The following is a 20,460-nucleotide window of genomic DNA, read 5'->3' on the forward strand; positions in this document are numbered from 1 at the left end:
AAAATTCCAACTTTCTAATGTGAGATTTGCATATACCTTCAGCAAACATAAGTGACCACTATGAGTGAAAACAGGTCTTGACGAAATGGGAATGGGAGATAAAATGATAGGATTTAGTGATGCTGAATTATCACAGTCCATTTTTTCCTACAAACTTAGTATTGTAAAAGTAGGAGGGACTTTATTTAGGACCTGCAGGACTACCTGCAACCCTCATTATTATAGTCTGGGGAATGACCTCTAATCATGAACCAAACTTTGTCTCTTTGCCACCTCTACCCTCTGCCCACAGTCGTGCTTTGTGGAGCAACCAAGAAAAACTTTGCTCTAGCTCAGCAAACAACAGCTGAGATAACTGGAGACTAAAATAGCTATCCTATTTCCTTGTCATCACGTTTTTGTCCAGGCTAAGCCATTCCTTTTAGCATTTGATTCCCAAATACCTCATCGTCCTGGTCATCTCCTTTTGGACATAATATATATTACAAAGCTTTCTCAAAATCTGGCACCCAGGACTGGATACACTATATCTGATGTGTCCTTCCATAATGATTTTGCTTATTCATGCATTCTAAGATCGCATTCACTTTTTCAGCAAACTTCTTGAAATGCTGGCTCTAAGCCACTTGATGATGCCAGAAAGCATGGATGATGAGAGCTCCCTAAAGGTTCAGCTCTCTGGAGTGGACTTGGCCAGAACAAGAATTAAGAGTGACTCCATGAAATGATAATTATTGTTTAAAGATCATTCCACAATTGAAACTAAAATAAAGTATCAAAAGAAGAGTTTTTGAATTGTCTTCCAGGCCCAGGTAAAGAAAGATCTGTTAGGAAATGCTGGATGTTGTGATCTCTTGTCAGTCTCGTTAGAATTAGGATCTCCTAACAGTCTTTTTCATATCAGAGATTTTGAGAGTAAAGAATAGCAAAAGGAGCATATTCCCAGTGATAACATACACAATCCACGTACGTATTTCCTTAGGGGATTCAATATGTCCATCACCTGTAATTATTTCAGCCGCTATAAAACATTCTCCTGGGTGCTCTGGCATTAGGGAAAAGCAGAGGGATAGTTCGACATCTTAAGAGAAGCTGGTAGCATGAGCAGCTCCTGCTTGGTGGTGGAGAAAAGCACAGAGGTAAGTTTACATCCTGCCAGGGGAGGAAAGAAAATACCACTTTAGTGTTATTAAGGTAAGAATAAAGATCAGTTGACTTGATCTTGATTCCTAGTATCTGTATTGTCACCTGGATGAAGATTTTGTGATTACTGCTAGGATGGTTTCTCAACTTCTAAGCTAACTGGCCATCCTAGAAATGTCTGGTTGTCTCCCATCCAAATATTTACTCAGCCCTTCCTATTTTTACTCCAGAGAAGGTCAAGCAGGTGCTCCATCTGCCGAAACACAATTTGTTACCTTGGAAAAATATGTGTTCAATAATCTACTTTGGAAGCACTCAAAAGAAAGTTTGATAGGAGCACGTTCCAACTTGTTTTGCACTTTGAATAAATTCAAATAAAGAGAGTCGAGGCACTCAGGCTATTTCTATTCTTTTTCTTTAGAAAGGCCCTAGAGAATTATCTCCGCAGGCTTTCCTTCTTAGTTGATGCTGTGATTGAAAAAGAAATCTCTGGAATTACTATCCAAGCAACATTCAGTGAAAGGGATTCTTTGAACAATCTCGTGCTGATCTTTCTTCATTCAGGTGCCTACCCATCTGTAGTGAACCAGGAACAGGACAGTTCATTGCCCGGAATGTCCCTGTTTACAAAGCTGAATGCTGAATGCTGAATGAATAATATCTATTGATTTAACAATTTCCTTGGATAGTTATAGATTGAAATCAAACCATAAATCAAACTATTCATGATTGATTCTATTGACCAAAATGTTTTAAACTTGTCCTTGTTATTCTGGGTTGGAAGTGATTTGAAGTCTCTTAGGGTGATATGAAACAGCTAAAATGATGAGAGTGCCAGAGGCATATTTCTATAAATCAAGAGGAAACATGCACCAAAGTGCTGCAGATGGTAAGAAACGGTTTGCAGTCTCTACGGCCCTTTAACGATTCTTGTTTAAACCTCTCTGGAAATCATTCCTTGAAAACTAACTGAGAAAACCTTAGTTTAGCTCTACGGTATTTGTGTGGAATAAAAAGTATTTGTCTGTTCATTTCTTTAACCAATCCTACCCCACCGCTTTTCTGATTTTCACGTAAGTTCATACATGATGGGCCACGTTTTACTCAGCGTCTTACACATTTTTGATCAAACAAATATGCCAGGAGTATACTAGCCAGATCCCTTTGCAGGACGTACTGGTGTTTCTGCTAACCTGCCCCTGCTGGGTAGCTATTCACTTACAGGCTCATCCTGTCTACGTGAAACCAACAAGCTCAAGAGGAAGACCCTCTCTGTTAAGCAATCCCACGGTCAGACTCACATCAGTAGTCAAACTCAACAACATTTACAGATAAGCAAAATTAAAAACCAGCTGAATTTCCAGGATAATTTATCCTTACAAATGTAAAAGTTCACAAATGTTCACTTGATTATAAAAGAAAATGAAACACAGCTTTAGATTTAGCTAACAAAAATATACCAGCACTCTGAATCTTTAGAAGAAGGCCTCTGGTGGTAAGGTCTTGACCATTATCATTTAAAAACTGCAGTCCCATTTGAGTTCCAACTCCTTTTTCCTGTCTCGTCAGGCAGGAGGCCAGAATGGAAACGGAAAACATCACCTCTGTCAAGGAATTCATCTTACTGGGGCTTGCCCGCCACAGAACAACCCAGCTTCTCCTCTTTGTGGTTATTCTCATCATCTACTTGCTTACAGTTTTGGGGAACCTGCTGATCATCATATTGGTGCGGGTTGATTTAAAACTCCACACACCCATGTATTATTTTCTTTCTCATCTTGCAGGGGTAGATATCTGTTACGTCACCAGCACCATGCCTCTAATGTTAACTCAGCTCCTGATGGGAGATGGAGCCATTTCTTTCGCATTCTGCATGATCCAGATGTACATTGCATTGGCCACAGCTGCTGTTGAGATTTTCCTGTTGGGCGTCATGGCCTATGACCGCTACCTGGCCATCTGCCATCCCTTAGTTTACGCAGTGGTCATGGGCAAGCGCCGCCAGCTACAGTTCACTTCAGCTTGCTGGATAACAGCTCCTGTGCTCTGTGTGATTTGCGTTCTCTGCCTTGTTTTCCAAACCTATTGTGGCCCCAACCAGATCAATCACTTCATATGTGAGTTGCCAATGGTGCTGAAACTTGCATGTGGTGATACAAGTATTGTTGAGGCCATTATTTTTGGTATAGGAGCATTTGTCCTCCTGGTTCCCCTTTCCTTTATGTTGACCACCTATGGGTTTATTCTTCATTCTATTTCACAAATGAGATCAAGTGTTGGGCGGCGCAAGGCTTTCTCTACATGTGGCTCCCATCTCCTTGTGGTCTCCCTGTTTTATGGCCCTTCCATATGGACGTACATCATTCCAAAGTCAGATTCAGCTCCTGATCGTGATAAACAAATTGCAGTCTTCTATGTTGTGGTCACCCCTCTGCTCAACTCTATCATTTATACCCTGCGGAACAAGGACATTCATAGGGCAGTAGCCAAGATGTTGTGAAGAAGGGCTTTGGACAAAACCATTAGGGTTTCTATCATGGTTAATCACCTTGAAATCAACTCATGGATTCTGTGGATGATGTATCTTTCAGGCTAGTCGTTATTCAGTAATTGTGTTGACATGTTAAAACCTTAAAACCTAGTTCTTACGAAATGTGGAGTATGCTACTACAGTACCTGCTTTCCTGGTTGTGGTATGAACTCTTTTGGAAAGTCTCACAGTGAAAAGAGAAGAAGATCAAATCTGATATGGAGTGAATCTGGTGTAAAGATGAAGCTATGGGATTCAGGTAGGGGAGATACAATCTATTCTCTTGATTCCAGGAAACAGGGTTATGTATATTCTGTATAAATCCATGTTGTCCCGCAATCAAATAATATCATTTTCTAGATATTCCCAGGATGACTGTATAATTTTGCCTGGCATCAATGGTAGCTGACCAGAATGAGTCTTCATCCCTCTCCTGCACTTCAGAAGACCGAGAAAACATACTCTGGAACATGCTGCAATGAGATCAATGAGATTTTATTTTGAATAGACGTTAATAGTATTGCACTGTAAGGTCTTCCAAAGAACATGTACCACCCATAGTGTTGGAATATTGTAGAAATGTGTCTAAATGTACTGGACTGAGAAACAAAACACAGTCTATGGCGATTTCTCCTCAATGTAGCATGCATTGGGAGAAGATTTCTCGGTTTGAATGTTGGGATCTATGAACTGAAATTCAGGATCATATGGCTTTTTAGAATAAACCACAAAGTAAAATAAAAGATGGAATATTATCTACTTGACCTTACTTTCTTGAAAAGCACTTATGAAATTGATATAAATACTATATGAGTGGGCCATCCTAGGGGATCATTAAGGCGCAGAGATGTTCTTTTATTGTTTTATTGTCTTACTGTTTTTATGATTGTTTGATAGTCATTGGTTGTATTGCTGTTGTGAGCTGCCTAGAGTTGCTTAAGATGGACAGCCATCTAAATCTTTTAAATATAAATAAATAAATGCTCTCAGAACAAAGTTTCTTTCTTTTGCTTCCCCCCCATACATAGCAAACCCATCAACAGAGTTACTGTAAATTTATTCTCTGGAAGGTCAAAACGTTTGCAGTTTCTGAAACTATGCCAGCTTTTATACAATTATCTAGTTGTAATGAATTCCTCTGATATTTATAGTTTACATTACCACATAAAAATATCCAAATAAATTATTTCTAAGGATGAATCCTGCAAAAGTTCATATACTTTTCATGTGGATTATTCATATACAATGGCCAATTTTTGTCCATTTCCTGCCAGTGTTTCAATAAAGAAATCAGTATCCTCTGAAAACCCCAAAATACTGGTGTAATGATTGCCTATTCAAAATCACTATCAGACTCACACAAGGCTTTCATGGATATCTGACTGAAAAATGACTAGTGTGCAGGATCACAAGGAAAGCTGAGGAGAGTGAAAGCGCGGGAGGTCTCCCAAGGAAACCCCAAGCAGCTCCCAGTTCCTCCCCCCAGAGACAGCACAATTCCATTCCCTGCAGGTGCCCCGAACAGTTTCTGCCGGTCTTCAGGGAATGTGCTTGACCAGTCAAGATAACCCAGACATGCATCCTTCACTCCCCGCCTTGCAGCCTGGTACAAGGGAACAGGAGCAGCCCCCTCCCAAACAGCAACCCGTGTCAGCACCAGCATGGCATGGGAACAGGTTACGATGGTTTCCAGGAACATTGGAACAGGGACCCCGACAAATGGTCAGATGCGATTCCAGGGGATATTGACTTGGGATCAATGTATAGATGATGAAGATGAATTTTTAACACACCTTGAGTTAAGAGATAAATATCCTGTACCAGATGTAACTCACTGGCAATAGTTAGAGTTGCAAAATTTATTAAGAGCATTGTTCGGACCAGCAGTATTTTCAGCCCCGGAAACACCTGAGATGCTAGAACAACTTGTTAAATCCTTTAAGACTAATAAGACTACGATGAGTTTCTACAGTTATTTGTTATCAATAAATCAATTTGATATGGAGATGCTAAGACCTGAATGGACAAAAGAATTAGAGGTTCCTATATTGCCTAGAAAATGGGAGAGCATTTTAACTTCTATAGCCAGAGTGTCAATGGACCTTAAGCTACGACTTATATGACAAAATAATATTTAGAATTCATTGGATTCCATTACCTTTGTATCTTAAAGGTTTGTCTAGGTCAACATATGCTTCTTTAAAACATATGTTCTTAAAAGGTGCTAATCTTACTAAATTTTGGGATGAAGTAGTGGATCATGTAAACGTGGCTGGGTGACAAAAGCTAAAATTCTCAGAGGAGAATATTCTTCTGAATTACATACCAAGTGCATGGAATTTGACAACAGGACAATGTAAATGGATTCTCCATGCCCTTACTGTGGTGAAAGGATGGACGCTGCAGCCCTGGAAGGATAAATGTCTGGCCCCATTGAAGCAATGGATGGAGGACCCGATTGCACTTGGCCCCTATGAGCAGATTGCCTCTAGGCCTAGACCTTGTATGGGGAAATATAATGAAATATGGGACTCATGTATAGTTTAGGGAAAGCATGATGGTTATTTAATTGGATGAGAAATTAATATAGATATATATTTATATCATATTTGCACAAGATAAATATATGTAGAACTGCAGCTGTTTACTGCTGTAATGAGATATGTTGTTTGTTCGTTCAGTCGCTTCCAACTCTTGGTGACTTTATGGACCAGCCAACGCCAGAGCTTCCTGTCGGTCATCAACACCCCCAACTCCCCGAGGGACGAGTCCGTCACCTCTAGAATATCAACTATCCATCTTGCCCTTGGTTGGCCCCTCTTCCTTTTGCCCTCCACTCTCCCTAGCATCAGCATCTTCTCCAGGGTGTCCTGTCTTCTCATTATGTGGCCAAAGTATTTCCGTTTTGCCTTGAATATCATTCCCTCAAGTGAGCAGTCTGGCTTTATTTCCTGGAGGATGGACTGGTTTGATCTTCTGGCAGTCCAAGGCACTCTCAGAACTTTCCTCCAACACCACAGTTCAAAAGCATCGATCTTCCTTCTCTCAGCCTTCCTTATGGTCCAGCTCTCGCAGCCATATGTTACTACGGGGAACACCATTGCTTTAACTATGCGGACCTTTGTTTTCAGTGTGATGTCTCTGCTCTTAACTATTTTATTGAGATTTGTCATTGCTCTTCTCCCAAGGATTAAGCGTCTTCTGATTTCCTGACTGCAGTCAGCATCTGCAGTAATCTTCGCACCTAGGAATACAAAGTCTTTCACTGCCTCTACATTTTCTCCCTCTATTTGCCAGTTATCAATCGAGCTGGTTGCCATAATCTTGGTTTTTTGAGGTTTAGCTGTAAACCAGCTTTTGCACTTTCTTCTTGCACCTTCATCATAAGGCTCCTCAGTTCCTCTTCGCTTTCAGCCATCAAAGTGGTATCATCTGCATATCTGAGATTGTTAATGTTTCCTCCAGCGATTTTAACTCCAGCCTTGGATTCCTCAAGCCCAGCATGTTGCATGATGTGTTCTGCATACAAGTTGAATAGGTAGGGTGAGACTATACAGCCCTGCCGTACTCCTTTCCCAATCTTAAACCAGTCCGTTGTTCTGTGGTCTGTTCTTACTCTTGCTACTTGGCCATTATACAGATTCTTCAGGAGGCAGACAAGATGACTTGGTATCCCCATACCACTAAGAACGTGCCACAATTTGTTATGGTCCACACAGTCAAAGGCTTTAGAATAGTCAATAAAACAGAAATAGATGTTTTTCTGAAACTCCCTGGCTTTTTCCATTATCCAGCAGATATTGGCAATTTGGTCCCTAGTTCCTCTGCCTTTTCTAAACCCAGCTTGTACATCTGGCAATTCTCGCTCCATGAATTGCTGAAGTCTACCTTGCAGGATCTTGAGCATTACCTTACTGGCATGGGAAATGAGTGCCACTGTTCGATAGTTTGAACATTCTTTAGTGTTTCCCTTTTTGGGAATGAGGATATAAGTTGATTTTTTCCAGTCTGATGGCCATTCTTGTGTTTTCCAAATTTGCTGGCATATAGCATGCATTACCTTGACAGCATCATCTTGCAAGATTTTGAACAGTTCAGCTGGGATGCCGTCGTCTCCTGCTGCCTTGTTATTAGCAAGGCTTCTTAAGGCCCATTCAACCTCACAATTCAGGATGTCTGGCTCTAGCTCACTGACCACACTGTCAAAGCTATTCCTGATATTGTTATCCTTCCTATACAGGTCTTCTGTATATTCTTGCCACCTTTTCTTGATCTCTTCTCCTTCTGTTAGGTCCTTGCCATCTTTGTTATTGATCATACCCATGTGGGCCTGGAATTTACCTCCGATGATTCTAATTTTCTGGAAGAGGTCTCTTGTCCTTCCTATTCTACTGTCTTCTTCCACTTCCATGCATTGCTTGTTTAAAAATAATTCCTTATCTCTTCTGGCTAACCTCTGGAATATTGCATTTAATTGGGCACATCCCCCCCTATCACTCTTGCCTTTTGCTTTCCTTCTTTCTTGGGTTACTTCTAGCGTCTCAGCAGACAGCCATTTTGCCTATTTGGTTTTCTCTTTCTTTGGGATGTATTTTGTTGCCACCTCCTGAACAATCTTGCGAACTTCTGTCCATAGTTCTTCTGGGACCCTATCTAGTAAGCCCAGTCCCTTAAATCTATTCTTCACCTCCACTGCATATTCCTTAGGAATATTAGTGAGCTCATATCTAGCTGATCTGAGGCTCTTCCCTAATCTCTTTAGTCTGATCCTAAATTGTGCAAGAAGAAGTTCATGATCTGAACTACAGTCAGCTCCAGGTCTTGTTTTTACCAACTGTATAGATGTCCGCCACCTTTGGCTGCAAAGGATGTAGTCAATCTGATTTCGGTATTGTCCATCTGGTGAAGTCCATGTATAAAGCCATCTCTTAGGTTGTTGGAAGAGAGTGTTTGTTATGCAGAGTGAATTGTCTTGGCAAAATTCTCTCAGCCTATGTCCTGCTTCACTTTGTTCACCCAGGCCATGCTTACCTGTAATTCCAGGTGTCATCTGACTCCCCACCTTAGCATTCCAGACTCCTGTGATGAAAATAATGTCACTTTTAGGTGTGTTGTCCAGTAGGTGCAGCAGATCCTCATAGAACTGCTCTACTTCAGCTTCTTCAGCATCTGTGGTTAGGGTGTATATTTGGATCACTGTGATGTTAGCTGGCTTGTTCTGAATTCGAATTGAGATCATTCTATCGTTTTTTGGATTGTATCGAAGCACTGCTTTAGCCATTTTACTATTAATTATGAAGGCTACTCCATTTCTTCCATGGTCCTCTTGTCCACACTAGTAGATCTGATCGTCATCTGATGTGAAGTTGCCCATTTCAGTTCACTGATGCCCAAAAGGTCTATCTTTAATCTTGACATCTCACCAATAACCACATCCAATTTGCCCTGGCTCATAGATCTTACATTCCAGGTTCAATGGTGTGTTGATCCTTAGAACATCGGATTTGCCGTTCACCACCAGCAGTGTTGGCTGTTAGGCGTCCTTTCGGCTTTGAGCTAGCTGCATCATCATGACTGGTGTTAGTTGAACTCATCCTCTGTTCCTCCCCAGTAGCATTTTGACCATCTTCCAACCTGGGAGTCTCATCTTCCGATTGTATACCGACATATCTCTGGTTGTACTGATCCATTTAGTTTTCACGGCAGAAATACTGGGGAGGGTTGCCATTACCTTTCCCAGGGATCGCATTTAATCTGACCTCTCTATCATGACCTTCCCGTCTTGGGTGGCCCTTCACGGGTTAACTCATGGCTTCACTGATGTGATCAAGCTCCAGCACCATGACAAGGTAACGATCCTTTGCTGAACGATCCTTTGCTGAATCCTTTATCACCACTAGGTAGGCCTTAATAGCAGCTCTGACCTGTGTTCGGTCGGGTTCGTCCCTCATAGAGCACCCTTGCTGAGTGCCAGTGATGCTCTGGATGACTGTTCTCTCACTTCATCTCCCTCAGCTCTTCTGTAAACCATGGGGAGTGCCAGGATCCCCAAGGGGGCAGAGATTGCATGGGCATGATCTGATCCAAGGCCTCAGCTGCCCCCTTATTCCAAGTGGCGACCAGGGCTTCGGATAGACCATGAATCAGACCAGCAGGAGCACTTGGCAGCTCAGTCAGTCAGATAAATATTGCTCCCTTGTATTAATTGGTCTCTTCTCTTTTAATTGTACTCTATTCGCCGGCTCCTCTCTCCATCACGGCTGTCAGCTCCATTTGCAGGGAGCCATCTTTAATCCACCATTGCTTGCCCAGAAGTCCAGGGTAATATCCTCTTGAACTACATACCTCGTACATGAAATTTGACAATTGGACAAGAGAAATAGCTTCTCTGCGCCCTTACTATGGCTAGGAGACTGATATTGCAGCATTAGAAAGGTAAATGCATGGCCCCATTCACTCAATGGACTGAAGTTCTGATTACACTTGCCACCTATGAGTGGATTGCCTCTAGATGTAGGCTTTGTATGGACAAGTATGATGAAATATAGGACTCATTTATACAAAACCCAGTAGGTGAAAGCTGAATGAGAGGTATATAAAAGTATTAGAAATATATATATGTGCACTTGAATAATATTTACATTATTTAAATATATATATAGAATTCTAACCACTGTAATGATATATTATACTTTGTTATTTTCTCTATTGTATTTTTCACCTTTATTTTGCAGCACTGTTTATGCCTTGGGTTTCTTTTCTTTTCTTTTTGGGAATGTATGTAAAAGGAAAAAAAAAAAACCTGTTGGGAAGATCAAAGATTCCTTTTGCTTGTATTTTACTAAATTAATTCATTGGGAACCAAGCTATTGAAATAACAACTAAGAATCTGATAATGGTCGAGTAAAAAAGCTCAAATGGGACGCGGTGGCCCTGCGGGTTAAACCGCTGAGCTGCCGATCGGAAGGTCGGCGGTTCGAAACCGCGCGGCGGGGTGAGCTCCCGTTGCTCGTCCCAGCTCCTGCACACCAAGCAGTTCGAAAACATGCAAATGTGAGTAGATCAATAGGTACCGCTTCGGTGGGAAGGTAACGGCGTTCCGTGTCGTCATGCTGGCCACATGACCCAGAAGTGTCTACGGACAACGCCGGCTCTAAGGCTTAGAAACGGAGATGAGCACCGCCCCCTAGAGTCGGACACGACTGGACTTTACGTCAAGGGAAACCTTTACCTTTACCTTAAAAAAGCTCAAAAGGATCGAAACAATCTCCATGGAGAACATCTGTATATTCATTATTTTATTGATCCTTAAATCTTCACCATGCCAGAGAGGGAGAGAGAGAGAGAGATTACTTTCCTTAGCCCAATGCTCATCCTCTGCTTCATTAGTAGGTGTACATGACATAAAAGGCACCAGTGCAAGGAGCAAGCTGCCCGAGACAACCCATCCACTGAGCTAACAGCTTCTTCTCGAGACTCCTTGCCAGAGCCCGGAGCCTTGCCTGTAGCCAACACGGAAGCAGTGCCAGCTCCTTCTATCAATGGAGACTTACCTCCTCTTCCAATCCTCGTCTTGCTGTTCCAGCCAAGCCCAGCCTTGTCTTCAGCTCTGTCATGCTCTGCCTACTACTGAGTAAAAGAAAGACACTGATTCAGGGGAGATCAGGTTCAGGTTTATTTCAGCATAGTGCATAGCTAGAAAAAGCTGAGAGTGAAGGGAGCGCGCCGGTGCGGGGTTTAAATAGCCCGCGCCGGTCAGCGCCCCCCCACTTTGGGTTGGGTCATCCCCCCAAGTCCTGCATGCTTCCTTGCTGGTAGGTGAGGCGTCGCGGGGCCCCTGCTGGTGCCCCGGGCTTCGCTCATGATCGTTTTCTTTCTCCGGCCGGTGATTGCTGTCAGCTGGGCGATATCCGTTGCGTTCTGCTGACAGCTTCAGGTGTGCCTCGTGATCTGCCCTGTCTTTGTCTCTCTTCCTTCCTCCTTTGTGTTCTAATGGCTGGTTCATCTGGCCGGGGTCGTTCCCTTCTCCTCGGGGTCTGTTGTTGTGCGTGCTTTGCTTATCTTTAAATCCTTTCCTCTGCTTCCTAGGTATTGTCATGTGTGCCGTTGTGCTGATGCCTTCAGCTCAACGGTGCTCATGACAAGTTCCAAGCCTTGTTCTGCCATTCCAGCCAAGCCCAGCCTTGCCTCCAGTTCCAAGCCTCGGCTTGCCGTTCCAGCCAAGCCCAGCCTTGTCTTCAGTTCCAAGCCTTGTTCTGCCATTCCAGCCAAGCCCAGCCTTCCCTCCAGTTCCAAGCCCCTTCTTGTTGTTCCAGCTGAGCTCTGCCTTGCCTCCAGTTCTGAGCCTTGTCTTGCCACTCCAGCAGAGTCCAGCCTCGCCTCCAGAGCTGAGCCTTGCCCTGTCGCTCCAGCAGAGCCTAGCCCTGCCTCCGTGGCTGAGCCTAGCCTCCTCTCCATGCTGTGCCCTGCAGTTGAACCTCAAGTTTCCCCCTGGCCATGCACTCTAGCCACAACCCAATCTTGCTGCCTCGTTGAGAGGGTTAGCCGAATTCTGTCTTGCTGCGCTGCCACGAACTCCTGCTACTCTGGATCCTGCAGCCCTGCCTTGTCTCCATCCCTTGCCTGGGTGGACTTGAGAGAACTTTCCTGTCTGATCTATGGACTCTTATCAATTGTAAATAGTTGATTGTAAATAAAGGACTTCCTTTTGTATTCAGCCTGGCCATCTCTTAGTCTGAACAGCATACTTGCAAAGAATAAGCTTTGAAAAAAAAAGAACATGAATAATTCTCATTCTGCTGTCATAACATGTTTCTATTTATTTATTTTATTTTATTTTACTTATGAATCAGATTTATATAGCCGCTAATCTCACGAGAAGTTACTCATCAACTATGAAGATCACACTAGACATGCCTTGAGTGAAACTTTCTACAGTGATTGAGGAATGCTGAGAAAAACATTAAGCACAATCACTTACATTCTAGAAGAAAACTGATTGTCAGTTCCTTTAATGTTCCCAAGATTGTATTTTCAGAAAATTCCAACTTTCTAATGTGAGATTTGCAGATACCTTCAGCAAACATTATAAGTGACCACTATAAGTGAAAACAGTCTTGACAAAATGGGAATGGGAGGTAAAATGATAGGATTTAGTGATGCTGAATGATCACAGTCCATTTTTTCCTATAAACGTAGTATTGTAAAAGTAGGGGGGACTTTATTTAGGACCTGCAGGACTACCTGCAACCCTCATTCTTATAGTCTGAGGAATGACCGCTAATCGTGAACCAAACCTTGCCTCTTTGCCATCTCTACCCTCTGCCCACAGTCGTGCTTTGTGGAGCAACGAAGAACAATTTTGCTCTAGCTCAGCAAACAACAGCTGAGATAACTGGAGACTAAAATAGCTATCCTATTTCCTTGTCATCACGTTTTTGTCCAGGCTAAGCCATTCCTTTTAGCATCTGATTTCCAAAAACCTCATTGTCCTGGTCATCTCCTTTTGGACATAATATATATTACAAAGCTTTCTCAAAATCTGGCACCCAGGACTGGATAGACTATATCTGGTGTGTCCTTCCATAATGATTTTGCTTATTCCTGCATTCTAAGATCGCATTCACTTTTTCAGCAAAGTTCTTGAAATGCTGGCTCTAAGCCACTGGATGATGCCAGAAAGCATGGATGATGAGAGCTCCCTAAAGGTTCAGCTCTCTGGAGTGGACTTGGCCAGAACAAGAATTAAGTGTGATTCCACGAAATGATAATTATTGTTTAAAGATCATTCCACAATTGAAACTAAAATAAAGTATCAAAAGAAGAGTTTTTGAATTGTCTTCCCAGCCCAGGTAAAGAAAGATCCGTTAGGAAATGCTGGATGTTATGATCTCTTGTCAGTCTCGTTAGAATTAGGATCTCCTAACAGTCTTTTTCATATCAGAGATTTTGAGAGTAAAGAGTAGCAAAGAAAGGAGCATATTCCCAGTGATAACATAGACAATCCACATACGTATTTCCTTAGGGGATTCAATATGTCCATCACCTGTAATTATTTCAGCCACGATAAAACATTCTCCTGGGTGCCCAGCATCTGGCATTAGGGAAAAGCAGAGGGATAGCTCGACATCTTAAGAGAAGCTGGTAGCATGAGGAGCTCCTGCTTGGTGGTGGAGAAAAGCACAGAGGTAAGTTTACATTCTGCCAGGGGAGGAAAGAAAATACCACTTTAGTGTTATTAAGGTAAGAATAAAGATCACTTGACTTGATCTTGATTCCTAGTATCTCTATTGTCACGTAGATGAAGTCTTTGTGATTACTGCTAGGATGGTTTTTCAACTTCTAAGCTAACTGGCCATCCTAGAAATGTCTGGTTTTCTCCCATCCAAATATTTACTCAGCCCTTCCTTTTTTTACTCCAGAGACGGTCAAGCAGGTGCTCCATCTGCCGAGACACAATTTGTTGCCTCGGAAAAATATGTGTTCAATCATCTACTTTGGAAGTACTCACAAGAAAGTTTAATAGGAGCACATTGCAACTTGTTTTGCACTTTGAATAAATTCAAATAAAGAGAGTCGAGGCACTCAGGCTATTTCTATTCTTATCCTTCTAGAAAGGCCCTAGAGAATTCTCTCCGCAGGTTTTCCTCCTTAGTTGATGCTGTGATTGAAAAAGAAATCTCTGGAATTGCTATTCAAGCAACGTTCAGTGAAAGGGATTCTTTGAACAATCTCGTGCTGATCTTTCTTCATTCGGGTGCCTACCCATCTGTAGTGAACCAGGAACAGGAGAGCTCATTGCCCAGAATGTCCCTGTTTAGAAAGCTGAATGCTGAATGCTGAATGAATAATATCTATTGATTTAACAATTTCCTTGGATAGTTATAGATTGAAATCAGACAATCTATCCGTACAAATGTAAAAATTCAAAAATGTTCACTTGATTATAAAAGAAAATGAAACACAGCTTTAGATTTAGCTAACGAAAATATACGAGCACTCTGAATTTTTAGAAGAAGGCCTCTGGTGGTAAGGTCTTGACCATTATCGTTTAAAAACTGCAGTCCCATTTGAGTTCCAACTCCTTTTTCCTGTCTCTTCAGGCAGGAGGCCAGAATGGAAACGGAAAACATCACCTCTGTCAAGGAATTCATCTTACTGGGGCTTGCCCGCCACAGAAAAACCCAGCTTCTCCTCTTTGCAGTCATTCTCATCATCTACTTGCTTACAGTTTTGGGGAACCTGCTGATCATCATGTTAGTGCAGGTTGATTTAAAACTCCACACACCCATGTATTATTTTCTTTCTCATCTTGCAGGGGTAGATATCTGTTACGTCACCAGCACCATGCCTCTAATGTTAACTCAGCTCCTGGTGGGAGATGGAGCCATTTCTTTCGCATTCTGCATGATCCAGATGTACATTGCATTGGCCACAGGTAGTGCTGAGGTTTTCCTGTTGGGTGTCATGGCCTATGACCGCTACCTGGCCATCTGCCGTCCCTTAGTTTACGCAGTGGTCATGGGCAAGCGCTGCCAACTGCAGTTCACTTCCGCTTGCTGGATAACAGCTCCTTTGCTCTGTTTGATTTGTGTTCTCTGCCTTGTTTTCCAAACGTATTGTGGCCCCAACCAGATCAATCACTTCATATGTGAGGGGCCAATGGTGCTGAAACTTGCATGTGGTGATACGAGAATTACTCAGGCCATTATTTTTGGAATAGGAGCATTTGTCCTCCTGGTTCCCCTTTCCCTTATGTTGACCTCTTATGGGTTTATTCTTCATTCACTATCACAAATGAGATCAAGTGTTGGGCGGCGCAAGGCTTTCTCTACATGTAGCTCCCATCTCCTTGTGGTCTCCTTGTTTTATGGCCCTGCCCTCTGGGTGTACATGATTCCAAAGTCTGATTCAGCTCCTGATCGTGATAAACAAATTGCAGTCTTCTATGTTGTGGTCACCCCTCTGCTCAACTCTATCATTTATACCCTGCGGAACAAGGACATTCATAGGGCAGTAGCCAAGATGTTGTGAAGGCTTTGGACAAAACCATTAGGGTTTCTATCATGGTTAATCAATCTTTTTAAAAAACGGATGGTCTGATAGTAGCTGATTATAACTCCAGAATGCTCTGAAAGTCTGTGTTTGTCTAACCTTGAAATCAACACATGGATTCTGTGGATGATGTCTCTCTCAGGCTAACCTTTATTCAATAATTGTGTTGACATGTAAAAACCTCAAAACCTAGTTCTTATGACATGTGGTGGATGTTACCACTGTACCTGCTTTCCTGGTTGTGGTGTGAACTCTTTTGGAAAGTCTCACAGTGAAAAGAGAAGAAGATCAAATCTGATACGGAGTGAATCTGGTGTAAAGATGAAGCTATGGGATTCAGGTAGGGGGGATACAATCTATTCTCTAGATTCCAGGAAACAGGGTTATGTATATTCTGTATAAATCCATGCTGCCCCCAATCAAATAATATCATTTTCTAGATATTCCCAGGATGACTGTATAATTTTGCCTAGCATCAATGGTAGCTGACCAGAATGAGTCTTCGTCTCTCTCCTACACTTCAGAAGACAGAGAAAACATACTCTGGAACATGCTGCAATGAGATCAATGAGATTTTATTTTGAAGAGATATTAATAGGATTGCACTGTAAGGTCTTCCAAAGAACATGTACCACCCATAGTGTTGGAATATTGGAGAAATCTGTCTCAATGTACGGGACTGAGACACAAAACACAGTCTATGGCAATTCCTTCTCAATGTAGCATGCATTGGGAGAAGATCTCTTGGTTTGAATGTTGGGATCTATGAATTGAAATTCAGGATCCTATGGCTTTTTTGAATAAACCACAAAGTAAAGTAAAAGGTGAAATATTATCTACTTGACCTTTCTTTCTTTAAAAGCACATATGAAATTGATGTAAATGCGATATGTGTGGGACGTCCTAAGGGGATGATTAAGGCCCAGAGTTTTGTTTTATTGCTTTATTGTCTTACTGTTTTTATGATTGTTTGATAGTCCTTGGTTTTATTGTTGTTGTGAGCTGCCTAGAGTTGCTTAAGATAGGCAGCCATATAAATCTTTTAAATATAAATAAATAAATGCTCTCAGAAGAAAGTTTCTTTCTTTTGCTTCCCCCCCATACATAGTAAACCCATCAACAGCCTTCCTTGTTGGCCAAAGTTATTGCATTTTCAACCAGATCAACTACTTCATGTGTGAGTTCTCAGTGTTGCTGAAACATGCATGTAGTGATACACAAGTTACTGAGGATGTGATTTTTGGTATAGAAGCGTTTCACCTTCTGCTTCCCTCTCCTGTCATCGTGATTTCCTATGGATTTATTCTTCATTCTGTATCCCAGATGAGGTCAAATGTTGATGGCACAAGGCTTTCTCTACATGTGGCTCCCACTTCCTTGTGGTCACATTGCTTTATGGCCTTGCTATGTCCATCCTTCAAGAGGACATTTCAGGGACCTTTCAAGAGGGTTTAGACAACATCCAGATAAGCAAGCGTAGCAGTGCCATATGCACCCCACATTTCTCAACAACTGTGGTATCAGGTTATACCATCCCATCTCAACTTTATATCTTCTTCTCTAAGCCCTTAGAGTTTGAAGCATTAAAGTGGTATAAAAACGTTTAGAGCAAATGAACAAATGATCAATCCAATAACATCTACAAATAGTACTTACTTACGTAGGTTGTCATGGATTTATAATTTATATGCCAGACTAAGCCTATTTCTGGCAATCGAGGAAGTAGATCCTTGTCGTCTCTACCTGAATCACTAGCTCCATCATTACACAGGTACATTCACTATAGATGCCAGTCTGTAAATGTGTGATTCCAAAGTCAAATTCAGCTCCTGATTGTGATAAGCAAATGGCAGTTTTCTACCTTCTGGTAGAAATATTACCTATTGACCTTACTTTCTTTAAAAGCACATATGAAACTGATATAAATACTATATGAGTGGGGCATCCTAAGGGGATGATTAAGGCGCAGAGATGTTCTTTTATTGTTTTATGTCTTACTGTTTTCAAGATTGTTTGATAGTTATTGGTTGTATTGTTGTTGTGAGCTGCCTAGAGTTGCTTAAGATGGGCAGCCATCTAAATCTTTTAAATATAAATAAATAAATAATCTCCGAAGAAAGTGTGTTTCTTTTGCTTCCCACCCATACATAGTAAACCCATCAACAGAGTTACTGTAAATTTTATTCTCTGGAAGGTCAAAACATTTGCAGTTTCTGAAACTATGCCGGCTTTGATATGATTATCTAGTTGTAATGAATTCCTCTGATATTTATAGTTTGCATTACCACATAAAAATATCCAAATAAATTATTTCTATAGATGAAGCCTGCAAATATTCATGTAGCCTCGTTGAGAGGTTTAGCCGAATTCTGTCTTGCTGCGCTGCCACAAACTCCTGCTTCTCTGGATCCTGCAGCCCTGCCTTGTCTCCATCCTTTGCCTGGGTGGACTTGAGAGAACTTTCCTGTCTGATCTATGGACTCTTATCTGTTGTAAATAGTTGATTGTAAATAAAGGACTTCCTTTTGTATTCAGCCTGGCCTTCTCTTAGTCTGAACAGGACACTTGCAAAGAATAAGCTTTGAAAAAAAAAAGAACATGAATAATTCTCATTCTGCTGTCTTAACATGTTTTTATTTATTTATTTTATTTTATTTTACTTATGAATCAGATTTATATAGCTGCTAATCTCACGAGAAGTTACTCATCAACTGTGAAGATCACATTAGACATGCCTTGAGTGAAACTTTCTACAGTGATTGAGGAATGCTGAGAAAAACATTAAGCACAATCACTTACATACAAGGAGAAAACTCATTGTCAGTTCCTTTAATGTTCCCAAGATTGTATTTTCAGAAAATTCCAACTTTCTAATGTGAGATTTGCAGATACCTTCAGCAAACATTATAAGTGACCACTATAAGAGAAAACAGGTCTTGACGAAATGGGAATGGGAGATAAAATGATAGGATTTAGTGATGCTGAATGATCACAGTCCATTTTTTCCTATAAACTTAGTATTGTAAAAGTAGGAGGGACTTTATTTAGGACCTGCAGGACTACCTGCAACCCTCATTCTTATAGTCTGAGGAATGACCTCTAATCGTGAAGCAAACTTTGCCTCTTTGCCATCTCTACCCTCTGCCCACAGTCGTGCTTTGTGGAGCAACCAAAAACAATTTTGCTCTAGCTCAGCAAACAACAGCTGAGATAACTGGAGACTAAAATAGCTATCCTATTTCCTTGTCATCATGTTTTTGTCCAGGCTAAGCCATTCCTTTTAGCATTTGATTCCCAAATACCTCATCATCCTGGTCATCTCCTTTTGGACATAATATATATTACAAAGCTTTCTCAAAATCTGGCACCCAGGACTGGATAGACTATATCTGGTGTGTCCTTCCATAATGATTTTGCTTATTCCTGCATTCTAAGATCGCATTCACTTTTTCAGCAAACCTCTTGAAATGCTGGCTCTAAGCCACTTGATGATGCCAGAAAGCATGGATGATGAGAGCTCCCTAAAGGTTCAGCTCCGTGGAGTGGACTTGGCCAGAACAAGAATTAAGTGTGACTCCACGAAATGATAATTATTGTTTAAAGATCATTCCACAATTGAAACTAAAATAAAGTATCAAAAGAAGAGTTTTTGAATTGTCTTCCCAGCCCAGGTAAACAAAGATCCGTTAGGAAATGCTGGATGTTGTGATCTCTTGTCAGTCTCGTTAGAATTAGGATCTCCTAACAGTCTTTTTCATATCAGAGATTTTGAGAGTAAAGAATAGCAAAGAAAGTAGCATATTCCCAATGAGAATATACACAATCCACGTACTATTTCCTTAGGGGTTTCAGTATCTCACCTTTAATTATTTCTAATGAAATCTTCAGCCACTATAAAACATTCTCTGGGGTGGTTGAAGGGATTTCAACTTTCATAAAGTGACAGGCTGCTGCATTCCTGCTAAGGGAAGCGTTCAGAAATTTTACAAAGAACCCTCTGTGAGCATTCATGTAGCTTTGTTCATGATAACCTGCAGCACTTCCAAATGAGTGCCCAGCATCTGTCATTAGGGAGAAGCAGAGGGATAGTTCGACATCTTAAGAGAAGCTGGTAGCATGAGCAGCTCCTGCTTGGTGGTGGAGAAAAGCACAGAGGTAAGTTTACATCCTGCCAGGGGAGGAAAAAAAAATACGACTTTAGTGTTATTAAGGTAAGAATGAAGATCACTTGACTTGATCTTGATTCCTAGTAACTGTATTGTCACGTAGATGAAGTCTTTGTGATTACTGCTAGGATGGTTTTTCAACTTCTAAGCTAACTGGCAATCCTAGAAATGTCTGGTTTTCTCCCATCCAAATATTTACTCAGCCCTTCCTTTTTTTACACCAGAGAATGTCAAGCAGGTGCTCCATCTGCCGAGACACAATTTGTTACCTTGGAAAAATATGTGTTCAGTAATCTACTTTGGATGGACTCAAAAGAAAGTTTAATAGGAGCACGTTCCAACTTATTTCTCACTTTGAATAAATTCAAATAAAGAGAGTCGAGGCACTCAGGCTATTTCTATTCTTTTTCTTTAGAAAGGCCCTAGAGAATTATCTCCTCAGGTTTTCCTTCTTAGTTGATGCTGTGATTGAAAAAGAAATCTCTGGAATTACTATCCAAGCAATTTTCAGTGAAAGGGATTCTTTGAACAATCTTTTGCTGATCTTTCTTCATTCGGGTGCCTACC

General features: G+C 41.4%; 3 protein-coding genes across 5 annotated transcripts in view; all 3 read left to right on the forward strand.

The window, feature by feature from the left end:
* Positions 1-20,460, forward strand: part of LOC134495821 (protein KHNYN-like) — a 239,956-nt gene that overhangs the window by 68,659 nt on the left and 150,837 nt on the right. The gene's annotated exons all lie outside the window — the stretch shown is intronic.
* Positions 2,726-3,643, forward strand: LOC134496882 (olfactory receptor 2D3-like). The gene has a single exon (XM_063302596.1). It carries the CDS (start codon positions 2,726-2,728, stop codon positions 3,641-3,643), a length of 918 nt encoding a protein of 305 aa, XP_063158666.1.
* Positions 14,789-15,706, forward strand: LOC134496883 (olfactory receptor 2D3-like). Its single transcript, XM_063302598.1, has one exon. The coding sequence runs from the start codon at positions 14,789-14,791 to the stop codon at positions 15,704-15,706; it is 918 nt and encodes a 305-aa protein (XP_063158668.1).

This window comes from Candoia aspera, chromosome 4 (genome assembly GCF_035149785.1).
Source record: "Candoia aspera isolate rCanAsp1 chromosome 4, rCanAsp1.hap2, whole genome shotgun sequence".
NCBI lineage: Eukaryota > Metazoa > Chordata > Lepidosauria > Squamata > Boidae > Candoia > Candoia aspera.